Source organism: Aplysia californica, unplaced genomic scaffold, assembly GCF_000002075.1.
Source record: "Aplysia californica isolate F4 #8 unplaced genomic scaffold, AplCal3.0 scaffold00065, whole genome shotgun sequence".
Classification (NCBI taxonomy): Eukaryota; Metazoa; Mollusca; class Gastropoda; order Aplysiida; family Aplysiidae; genus Aplysia; species Aplysia californica.
The window spans coordinates 721,399-733,776 of NW_004797335.1; the positions used below are offsets into that span (position 1 = coordinate 721,399).

A 12,378-nucleotide genomic window follows, 5' to 3' on the forward strand; every position below is an offset into this window, starting at 1 on the left:
CAAACACAAAAAAGAAGGAGGGGAGATAAAGACGATAGATGTTTCATAGGAAAGAAGAAGCAAACCACACCAGAGCACCCGCTAACCACCCAGTTAGTAAATGTTTATGGTACTTGCAACACAATAAGGTCACATAAGTGCCACAGATTAGAGGTGTTACAAGAGAGTAACTTAACAAACACAAAAAAGAAGGAGAGATAATGACAATAGATCTTTGAAAGAAAAGGAGAAGCAAACCACACTAGAGCACCCGCCAACCACCCACATTTCACAGATTAAATCAATTTCATACAAATAGCAACAAATCATAAAGACACTATATTTGATCTCTGCTCAGTTTTTTAATTCATGCATGTTGAGCTGCCTTCATATGCACGACTATAAAAAAACAACAAGCCGATTTTAGAGTCAAAGTATAACAATCCCGTCCCCCCCCCCCCGAGTTTTATACTCAACGGTGTATTATAGGCAAATATACGGTATATATTGCAGTGAGTCAACAAAAGTTAAGTTTTCAACAAAAATATCACAACACATACACATATTATATATATATGACAAAACGCAGCAAACACCACTTTTGAAGTTACTTAGTTAGGAATATATCAATAATTCAGTTTGATGAAACTGTTAAAAAGGTACAAACTTACACATAAGATCCAATCTTTTCCATGAGGTAGAATTCTTTCCTGAGCCATCTGAAATGCACAAAAAAGATGGAAGACTTACCATTTGAAAAAAAGACATTACCCTACCTATACAATAAATGTGAGTAAAAAATAAACCTCCTTCATATTCAGTACACAAAACTTGAGAAGGGGTACAGTTGAAGAGACTGAAACCTGGAGGTCAAAAAGAAGCAAAGCATTGATATGTGAGAGAGAGAGAGGGAGAGAGAGAGAGAGAGAGAGAGAGAGAGAGAGAGAGAGAGAGAGAGAGAGAAGAGAGAGAGAGAGAGAGAGAGAGAGAGAGAGAGAGCGAGAGAGAGAGAGAGAGCGAGAGAGAGAGAGAGAGAGCGAGAGAGAGAGAGAGAGAGAAAAAGAGGATTACTATAGGAGCTGTGCGCTTCATATGTTCTTTGTATTATTGTGCAGCGCATTGAGCACTTCTTTGTGGAAAAACGCTATATAAATGAAATTTATTAGTATTATTATGATTAAAGGTAAATAACAGAAATCATTTCTTCGATGCAACAAAGCCGAAAAGAAACTAATTAACAGAAATCTCTTCAACAATCAGTTGCACCCATGAACAAGCATGGCAAAACTATTTACTTTATTACCTTTCAAGCTGAAGCTGATAGCATGCTTCTTTTGTTTCCCTGACAAGGTAGTCCAGACCCTTGCTCCAATGGTTGAACTCGTCATGGTCATTGGCTGGAACAGACATAACATGTTATCAAGGAAAAAGGAATATTAGTCAGAAAAAAGTTGAAAACAGACGGAAATAACAGGATGCTATGGCCATAAGTCATAATATCTCTGAACACCCCCCCCCCCTCCTCCCGAACATTTTTCTGCATTCCAAAATATATCCAAATCGATAAATTTGACAGCAGTGCGGGCTCTAAAATCATTTGAATACTTTACTTTACTTTACTTTTCCGATCCAGCGGCCATTTGGGTTCTAGCCCTTCGGTTTGGAAAATCATTTGAATAAAAACTTCGGACAACACTCTCTTCACCACCCACAGCCTTCTGATATGCAATATACCTATATATAATGGATGCAAAAGATGTAAAAAAATTATAAGAATAGAAAGCAAAAACACAAAATGAAGTTAAAACTTACCAACAACTGAAAGGGATTTCAGCTTGAAGTCAGTGCCATAATAAACAGTGAAGCTGTTGCGAGCATCCACCTTTTTAGCTTCATCAGGCCACTTGTCAAAGTCCTTTGAATTCTTCCCACAGCGAACTTCTTTGACATCTCTGAGGTTTGCTGATTGGGAGTACATTTAGACAAGTAATAATATTGATAACATAGCTATTACAATGAAGATCAATGCATTAAATTTGGGCATTGCATTTTTCTCATTTTCTTGAAAATCAAACAATACACATATAAAGAAAGCATTTTCACTGAAACAAAAATCAAAGTTACTGCAAGTGTTTAAAAAAGAGATGGCCGGATGGCACAACATGGTGGGACCATGGAAAACAATATCAATCTGCAACACAATACTGGAATCAAAAGATAGGCTCAGCTCCAAAGTTTTTGTAAAACGTAAAAAAACTGCCCTTCAGCATTAAATCAAGGCCTCAGTAGTATTCAAATACAAGACATCCAACTCTTTGTGAATATACACAATAAGCAGTAACCCTCTGACTTCATATTGACCAGAAACACACAAGAAGCTATAGTGCAATTTTCCTCAATATTATAATGTTATCATTTATAAGACTGTAAAAGGCACTAATGTACACTGTAGAGGTAGTAAAATGCAAAGGATTACTGTTCCGTCAAACACTCTATTCAGTGGCAAAGACTTTCAAATAAAGAAGAGAAAGCAAAGACATACAATAAATAACAACCATTCTTACCTATTCCTTCTGGTCTCCCAGCTTGACTCTTGATCCACATCAGCTGCCGACTTTCCAACTTAATTTTCAGAGTTCTTCGCTCGGGGCGCTTTCTGTAGAAAAATATTGTGGTGACTAGGCCCATTTCAAGGATCCGCATTACTTCTACCATGTCTGGGGTTGGAGGTCCCCCATTCACCATAAGAGCCGCCATTTTCTTTCACTTGTAGCCTGAGGATAGAGAAAAGAAAAAAGTGAACACATCACTTGCTTTGAGTCAAGTGTTTGAAGGGTAGGAAGTGTGTGGTTAACCATTACGTTTTAAAAATCGGGAGGGGGTTGTTCAGGAGGGGTTTGCTCCCTTGTATTTTCCCACAATTTGATGTTTGGCTATTTTATTAGGGTTGAAATTTCCTTCAAAACTTGCTTTCTAGTAACATTTTTAGTGGCCAGGTGTGTTCAAGTCAAAGATAATATAGGTTTGAACTCTATGAAGCACACATCTGTGTGTCGTCTGTGTGCCCGAGTGAAAATAAACATTTAATTTAACCCTTCCCGCCCCAGCCTTTTTTGCGCACTCCCTAACCCTAGTCCCAGCCAATACAAGTAGTATTTTAGAAAAAGAGGCATGGATTCTAAAAAGTGAAGCAGTATCTTTGTAATGAAGTTTAGAATAACATCTAACAATGTGTAACGGTAAATTAACAAATACTATGAAAATTTAAGTTTTTATTAATTAGGTTCGCTAATTTTAAAAAATGCGCAAATTCGGTAACCCCCCCCCCCCCCCCTTGAATATAATGTAGGTACAAGCCCCCCCCCAAACTGAGAATATACACTCTTGGGATGGAGGGAGGTAAAAGCACTGCTGAAAATCATGCGCATGAGGCGGGAAGGGTTTTTAATCCAATGCATGCAAAGCAGTCACTGAGGAGAACACAACCCATGGTATCATGTTTTGGAGGCCATCCCTTTCGTAGAGACCCCCAAGGCTGAACAGCAACAGGTTATAAAAGAAGATTACTTCATAATCTTTAACAGTCTGCTGGGTGCACTAATCATACAAACGGAGAGCTAGAGAACGACAACTAAATGCCAATGGCAGATATTTATAGTAACAGCCATCTTGTTTGACTAGTTTGACCTCGCAAGGGGGATGCCCGCCGCGGCATTTTATCGTGATTCTGAAAAATAGTGATAATTTGATAACTGGTCATTTCATCACACGGTCTTCTCGTCACACCCCAATTACGGGAGACGAAATGACTTCGCTTAATAAATATATCTCTCCAAATTTGTTATTTATGCTAGTAGAGTTATGGAGGATCAGCCTAAAGCTTTTTTTTTTTAAGTTTAAATAATTTTTTTACGTAAATTAAATCTTTGTGTAAACTGTTCCATAGCTGAAAAATAGCTTTTTAAATAACATTGTCAATAGGCCTACATATAAATGAACGATGTAGCTGATCAGGTAGGCACGACGACTCGCACAGCCCCCCCCCCCCCCCCCCCCCCCTGTCCTTCCACACACATCCCCAATCCTCCCCCAAAAATCGTGATTTGCGATTGCCATGAGAATGCGCGTTTGAGGTTCGCAAGTGTGCTACGAAATGACCATCTTCATTCAACCTTGTGGATTTGTGGTGTGACGAGATGACTGTGACGTCTTGACTGCACCGGTGTGACAGAATGACTGTGTGATGAAATGACTGGTATTCGATGATTTTGCATAGCACGCGGTTTGCACTGGCAGTTTCCAAGCTCCTTCCCCTTATAAATCTAGATCTAGTTCTACTCCATTTTTGCAGTTCAGCGCTCTATTGAGTCCAATCTCTTGTAAAAGTGCTTAATTTCTTGTGCTTACAAAACTTTAAAAGAAACGATCTGGATCAAAGCGGTCGATCATTTGCTCTGCGTCGTTGAACTGATGCTGTACACTACGTTCTGAGAAGAAAAAAATAGTAAGAGCAGGCCTATATCAATTTGGATACGAAAGCTAGTTCAAACAAAGGGTAAATTTTTACTATGCATCCACACACAGATGTACTGATTTGAGGGCTAAACTGCCATCATTTTCGCTGCAAAACATGTATGGCCACTAAAACCCTTGCAAATCAATTGTTTTCAAGTAAATAGCAATCTTTGATGTTTTGGCAATTAGGCAGGGGCCATGCATTTCACTATGATTTGATGTTTTGGCAATTAGGATAGATATTTAGGCTACTTGAAAACAATTGATTTGCAAGAGTCATAGTGTCATAGTGGCCATACGTGTGTTCAGCAGCAAAAAGTACGGCAGTTTAGCCCTCAAATCAGTACAACTGTGTGTGGGTGCGTAAATAAAAATTTACCAATGATTTATTTGCAAAGTGACTATTTCTCCAAATGCTCAGGAAAATAAACCTGATCTCTACTATCTATTTCTCCGAATGGTTCCCGTTTTCGAGATTTTTTCGTTATTTGCGAGAGTACAGCGTCATCTTTCATTCATTCTGCGAGGACTGGGAGGAAGCATTTTTTGCATCGAATTCAATTTCTAGAGCTAGAAATTTTTAATTATCAGAAGATTAAGATACTTTTATTCTGATTGGGACAACGTTTCCGGACCATAACTTCATTTGAAAATACCTTCATAAGGTACGGCAAGAAAACAAGACTGCTCGACAATGGCAGTTTGCATTTAGTCACCCCTAAAGCAAAGACTAACCCCCCCACCCCCATGTTCACACCTTACACACACATGCGGGCCACTCCATTGTCATAATGGCCATTTAACCAAAAAATCTCGAGAATGGAAACCATTTGGAGAAATAGAGTAGTTAAAGTTTATTTTCCAGAGCGTTCGGAGAAATACAGTCGGCCTTTATAAATGGTAGCGTCAATTGCCACCGAGTGACGCGGTGGCAATTGACAAAAATTGACTTTTTGTCAAATGCCACCGAGTGAAGCGGTGTAAAGTCTCAAAACAACACTATCTTTAGCAATACATAATGTGTGTCTAATGGGTCAATTTGTTCTCAACTAATTTCACTGGACGAGCATCTAGTCTAGAGCTACGGTACCAACTTGGCGTGTTTTCAATTAGACGTAGGCCTAGATCTAGGCTAGCCTTAGCCTACACTTTGGTGTAGAACCAACACAGGCAATTCTAGAAGTAGAAGGTCACAAACGCACACAATTTAAACTCAAGCAGAAATTCACGTTATATCGGGGAACATAAATTGGGGGACGGGGGTCAGGAAAAGACACACACACACACACATATACACACACACATATACACACACACACAAACACATACACACAGAGGGTCAGAGAGGCGAACGCACAACACCGAGCACTCGAGCACAATGCTAGATCTACCCACCAATGCAAAAGAGCTCCAATTTACTCGGTGGCAATTGACAAAAAGTCAATTTTTGTTAATTGCCACCGCGTCACTCGGTGGCAATTGACACTGCTTTATAAATACACACGTAATACCTACCTAGTAACTAGATCTAGTCTAGATGTAGCTAGATCTAGATCTAGATCTAATCTAGATCTAATCTAGATCTAGACATTCTAGATAGAGATCTAGATCTAGATCTAGATGTGTAGATCACAAAAGATTAGTTTAGTTTAATACAAAATATGATTACATAGAGACAAGAAAAAGACCAAGATATTCGTTACATCAAAAATTTGTAAAATCCGCACATCCACAGTGGAATTATTGACTGACCCCCTAAAAAAACAATGAGGGTAGGGGGAACCAGACTTGACCTACCTGAATTTCATGCAAAGAGCTGTTGCAGCAGTAATCTTGTAACACAAAAAAAAAAAAAAACGAACATAAACAAGTTCACTTTCCGGTAATCAAGGCACACAATGCAGCTGCTAAATGGAGAATAAGGTCATCAAATGTTGACATAACTGCGAATCAGAGTGCCCACAATCATAAGAAGAAGGACTTGTTCAAGAAATCCAAACCATGCTTTTTCAGTTTCTGCCGAGCTCCACTCCACACACACCACAGCGGTAGCAGTAGACTCTCTAGTTCGTTAGATCTACGTGAAGTCAAGACATTAAACACCGTCACTGGCACTTTACACACCAATCACAAACTCATATTTCAAATAGAAGAGTAATGCAAGACCTCAGGTTGCAAAATTTCAAAGCAAAGACCAAACTTCAGACTTTCTTTTCGAGTTTATTAACTCATTACATATTGTAAACAAAAAAGTAGTAGCAACGCACAAGTGTCACTGACAGCAGCCTGAGTTTAGTTTCCGGGTACAGGATGTGAAATCACAAGGGGAGTAATCGCTGGGTGTACCTCGTTCGGTCAACAGAGGCTTCGTGCTAATGATTGCACAGGTGGTCAAAAATAAAAGAATCAAACATCATTGTGCAAGCCTACAAAGAGAGCTGCACAAGCTGAAGAGAGGCATATTGAGGGTTTATAGATTTGGCTAAAGGTCTAGCATAAATATCCTTCAAACCATAACGATAAAAATATAAAAATAAAATCATATAGGCCTACATCAAAATCAGAGGCATAATAATAATATAGATTCTAGATCTAGATGCAATATCATATATTAGTGTTATTAATCTGTACTCTACAGCACATTCTAATTCTGCAGAAAACCCCCCAGCGCATTCTTTTTATTAGCGACAAGCTTTCCTGAAAAGAGACAATATACTGATTCTGATTGATCACTTCCTTGGTGTATTTACCCACAGCTGCTACATCAGCAACAATAATTTTACAATGAAAGCAAGTACATGTATAGACAATTGGGCGCACACGAGTAAAGGCTATCAGACAGAAAATAAAAAAGGTTTCACTGATTTTTACCTCGATCAAAAGAATAGCTACACAATCATTGTATTCTACTTCTTTTCTTGGAATGGGCAGTACTTTTATCACCTAAGACTGTGAATAGGCCTTCATTACGGTCCCCAGCGGAAATAAAGTGACGTTTCAAGGCAAACTGATCGCAGAGGGCACGTAGCGGAACATAGTGCATTTTTCGACTCTCATCCAGATGAGTAATGTCCCTTTAATTAGTACACTTTCACAACACAGCGGAGGCAAGGCAAGACCAGGTCAACGAAGAAAAATTTCTGTAGATTCTAGATTCATCGTCCAGTTTTTCTGGAGTGTGATAATCTAAGGTAAAGCAGAAATCCATAACTGTTATTTTCACATTTTTGGTACTCTTACAGTATTCTAGATATTGTTTCGGTTATCGAAAGGGGCTTATCTGTGCAGACTTAGAAGTTCAATATTAGATGCTCTAGACTCTAGAAATCAACACATGATAACATAAAAACTTTCTTGATTCTTGGCTGTCGGTAGGTCTACATGACAATTCATCATCATTGTCGACGCTCTTTCGGTGGCTGGAACTTCGTTAACTTATATATTTAAAAAATAACAGGACTGACGAAAATAAAACAAAACCTATCATAACATTGTATGTTGACATAATGTGATGGGCCTTGAACAAATTCTTGTAGTGAAATTTATTATATGGGGTTTCTACCTGAACACATTATTGCGCAATCTGAAACATTGACAACACATCCTTTAGTAGGCTAGTTGGCAAGGTTCTCTATCTCATGGATTACTACGTTGAATCTCACACAAAAGTCTTGATATTTGTGAGGTTATAACAGCACAGCACTTAGCTTTCGGTTGCCATAGAGAGACTGTGGTAAATTTTTACATTCTCCCGCACACAGATGCACTGCTTTGGGGGTCAAACTGCAGTAGGCCACTGACTACTGTTTGCTGCAGATCACACATAAAGCCACTAAAACCATTACAAATCAAGTATTTTCAGGAAAATATTAAATTATGGGTTAAAACAAGGGCAGGGGGGCATTTTCTTTAGGTAGTGTCAATTGCCACCGAGTGACGAGGTGGCAATTGACAAAAATTGACTTTTTGTCAATTGCCACAGAGTAAATTGGAGCTCTTTTGTGTTTGTGGGTAGATCTAGCTTATTGTGTGCGAGTGCTCGGTGTTGTGCGTTCGCCTCTGTGTGTGTGTGTGTGTGTGTGTGTGTCTTTTCCTGACCCCCGTCCCCCGATTTATGTTCCCCGATATAACGTGAATTTCTGCTTGAGTTTACGTGTGCGTTTGTGACCTTCTAGGCCTACTTCTAGAATTGCCTGTGTTGGTTCTACACCAAAGTGTAGGTTAAGGCTAGCCTAGATCTAGTCTAGATCTAGATACGTCTCATTGAAAACACGCCAAATTGGTCCCGTAGCTCTAGACTAGATGCTCTTCCAATGAAATAAGTTGAGAACAAATTGACCCATTGGACACACATTTGTATAATGCTAAAGATAGTGTTGTTTTCAGACTTGACACCGCTTCACTCGGTGGCAATTGACAAAAGTCAATTTTTGTCAATTGCCACCGCGTCACTTGGTGGCAATTGACGCTACCTTTTCTTTGAGGAATATATGATAATCTGATTGAAGACTACATTTTTTTTTTCAAATAACTTGGATTATTATTTACAATCATAATAAGGATAATTCACAAGAGTGCACGTTTCAGTTCCCTCACATTTTTTTCGTATGAAAATCCAGACTGAAGTCCCCCCCACCAGGGCAGTGCTACTGACTAAAGTTGTCTTTAGGTCATTCCCAAAGAAGGGATATATTAACATTTTCTTATGCACAGTAGAATTGTAATTGGGCTGATTTATCAATGTCATTCTCATTCTGTGCCAGAAAACATAGGGGGAACTGCTGCTTTTTCTTTCCTTATCCTTGCAATCATCATTTTTCCTATTCACTTCTTTTGTATGTTTGTCACTCTCTTGTGAACTGCTATTTCCGGGGTGCCTTGATAGTCGAAGCAGACTTTGTGCTGTTGAGGCTAAAGAGGTGAGCAGAGTAAGCTTGATTCCTCGTTTTAACTTCTCTGTTGACATCCACCCTTGGTGCTCATATGACCTTATGCAGTTATGAGCGCCGTAAAACCTTACTAAAACCAAAACTAAACAAGACTGAACTCGTGATTTCATTGTATTGCATAAAAATACTTTCATCTTTGTATGTTTTTCATATTTCAGATGGGGGACATTGTCAAATGTGGTTATGTCAAGAGATATAGCAGTAAGTGGAATGAATAATGATGTTTCCATTTTTTAAATATATTCTCATTGTAGAATAGTATTGTATTATTACATTTGCAATTTTCAATTTGGATATATAATAGGGAACCAAGTTGTTTCAATTTTGCCTACAGACCAGCACACTGTTGGGTGCTTCCCAGCAGAAAGGTAGAGGTAACCAACAAAATGTCTTTCTCGAGTTGGAATTGAACTTGGGTCTTTTTGCAGCGTATAGTCGAACCTGCCCGGATGGCCACCTCTATAAGACGGCCACCTGTACAAACGGACACTTTCCATTTCCCCCCTTGCGTTTTTTCTATATAATTTAACTGTGTAAAATGGGCACCTGTCCAACGCGGCCGCGGCCACCATAATTTAATTCAGTACCCCTATCACACTAAGCAATAACACCTGTCTTAGACGGTCATCATGGTGACTCCATTATGTTTTGTCATAAATTGTGTTTTGGCCCCTGGCGTTGTGGGCGAGCCGTCATAATTCAATCACCTGTCATTGTTGTTAGGTAGTCCCTCCAACCGATCATGTTGCGTAGGCCCCTCCCACTGTTGACCAATAGCTATCAATTTTTAGCTGCTTGTGAGGTAAGCGTGTGATCCCTCATAACCCATAAGCCCCGCCCAGAACTCATGAGGGGTCACTGTTTACCCAGTCTGTAACAAAGTAACAAAGGACGTCAACATGAACTTGTTACAGAAGTGTCGCTCGTTCTCCAAGTGGTGGCGACCCATGTGTTTGTTTTAACATGGCACTCGGTCTTCCTTGTTTGATACATTTCGTTTTATTGTCACTCTTGAGCAAAATCAGAGACAAAATAAAAATTACAAACGAAATACAAATCAACAACACCAACAAAGACAACTTAATGGGGCTACTTTCGATTGGGGTCTCAGATGGGAATGGTTTGTTTTCTTTATCTTGATCAGTCCTGCCTAAGACGGCCACCTGTCTCATACGGCCACTTTTCTCCTTGACAAGGGTGGCCGTCTTACACAGGTTTGACAGTACTTGCTCTGGACACATGCCAGGAGAAAGATGGGAGGAACTCTAATCTTTGGCCCTTCACGGGAGTAGCACTTATATGTCTTCTACCTACACAATACAGGGCTTATCCAAAACACCACAGACATTGTATTGACTTTGTGCAAACTTATAGACTGCTTCTGAGTTGGGTCTTTTTTTTCATTTCCATTTGGTCAAATGCTAAGTTGTGTTTTGCGTGTTTATGTATCTATTTTTGAGCTTCCATTGTATTCTTGATGCCCGGGTTTTGGAGGGAAAGGGAGGCTCTAATATGTACAGTTGTAGAAGTAAGTGTTGGTATAAGGGATGATTCACAGTCTTGTTAAGTTTGTTTTCCAATGTGCATGTATATGGGCTTCTGTCTGTTGCGGTAAAAATCCAACTGATTATACAGTGGTGAAAGGTCTTTGCCTGTTGTTTCAGGGGAAGGTAGTCAATGGTTTAGTTCTGTTTAATAGTGGCCAGGCATTTGAAAATTATTCACCTTTTCCTACCTGTGATTGTCCTGTCAGTCCTATCCATATGTGGGTGGTTGGCGGGTGCTCTTGTGTGGTTTGCTTCTTCTTTCCTATCAAACGTCTATCTTCTTTATCTCCCCTCCTTATTTTTTGTGTTTGTTACTCTCTTGTAGCACCTCTAATCTTCAGCACTTATATGACCGTATTGTGTTGCAAGTGCCAAAATACACTTCCTAAAACTTTTTAAAATCTGTATGTCATTGTCATGTTATGATTTTGAGTGCTTACCATCTCTTTTCTTAGTTTTGTTAGGCCTATGTATAACAGTTTTGCATAGATATTTTGTGAGTCTTCTTGACTTCTTTTTTTTTCTCTGTTTCTCAGAAAGTATACTAAATGGCGGCTGGAACAATTCGTTCCTTCAGCTTCACAGAGACTCTACCCTCAATGTTTACAAAAAGCAAGGAGATTCAAAAGTACAAGGTTCCATTTTTGTAAAGGTAAGAAGTTGGAACTGATATTATTAAATATTTCTCTTGCTTTCATTGAGTGGAAATATGATTTGGTAGCGCATATGTGTGTGTAATGATCAGGCTTTTGACCTTGCCTGTTATAGATGTGTGTTTGATTCGCAGTTTGGGGTAAATTTTTATCGTCTTTCTTGCTTCCTGCCAGGATTTTAGTGGCATCTTATACCGCCAAGATTAGCACTGATAGAAGAGACAAAGTCGAAGCAGCGTGTCTTGTTAATCATCTAAATTATATTAACTGGGATGCAACATGTTTACATTTATTTTGTTGGCTTGAGGTTGTCCCCACTGCAGGAAAGCTCATGCACTGAACTCCTGTAGGTGAAGCCATGGGCCTTCCTTTTCTCTAGCTAGACATTCGCGTGAAACTCAAACAAGATCTGGGGGCCCTCGTGGCCTAGAGGTTAAGGTGTTGGCCTCTCATTCAAAGGTCCCGGATTCGAATCCTGGTCACAACCGAAAAATTTTCTCTTCTAAAATTGTCTCCTTTCACCTCCTTTCCTGCTCTCTAGCAATATTCTGTCGTCTGCTTTTGTCTCCTCCTTCTGTCCCCATCCCCTCACCTCCTTTGCCCCCTCCTCAGGGCTCCTGACTCTTTCTGCAGCCTTTCTGTTTCTGCTGCTATTCCTTGGCTCCTTCTTACTGCTGTCTTTCAGCCACACCCCTGATCTTTTGGTAGGAAAGATCTACACCTAGCCTTCTCGGA

General features: G+C 39.5%; 2 protein-coding genes across 5 annotated transcripts in view; one reads left to right on the forward strand and one right to left on the reverse strand.

The window, feature by feature from the left end:
- The window catches only part of LOC101852675 (1-phosphatidylinositol 4,5-bisphosphate phosphodiesterase gamma-1), a 50,415-nt gene extending 43,610 nt beyond the window's left edge, over positions 1-6,805 (reverse strand). For all 3 annotated transcript variants that reach the window (XM_005093496.3, XM_013079830.2, XM_035968510.1), the window contains exons 1-5: positions 6,292-6,805; positions 2,544-2,753; positions 1,792-1,941; positions 1,283-1,376; positions 651-698 (exon numbers count right to left, since the gene is read on the reverse strand). In XM_005093496.3, coding sequence (XP_005093553.1) covers positions 651-698; positions 1,283-1,376; positions 1,792-1,941; positions 2,544-2,736 — 485 coding nt within the window. In that variant the 5' untranslated portion in view covers positions 2,737-2,753; positions 6,292-6,805. The remainder of the gene's footprint in view (positions 1-650; positions 699-1,282; positions 1,377-1,791; positions 1,942-2,543; positions 2,754-6,291) is intronic.
- Positions 6,806-7,569: 764 nt separating this feature from the next.
- LOC101853070 (pollen-specific leucine-rich repeat extensin-like protein 3) overlaps positions 7,570-12,378 on the forward strand; it is a 20,053-nt gene continuing 15,244 nt past the window's right edge. For both annotated transcript variants that reach the window (XM_005093497.3, XM_005093498.3), the window contains exons 1-3: positions 7,570-7,685; positions 9,602-9,644; positions 11,527-11,642. In XM_005093497.3, the coding sequence (XP_005093554.1) occupies positions 9,602-9,644; positions 11,527-11,642 (159 nt within the window). In that variant the 5' untranslated portion in view covers positions 7,570-7,685. The remainder of the gene's footprint in view (positions 7,686-9,601; positions 9,645-11,526; positions 11,643-12,378) is intronic.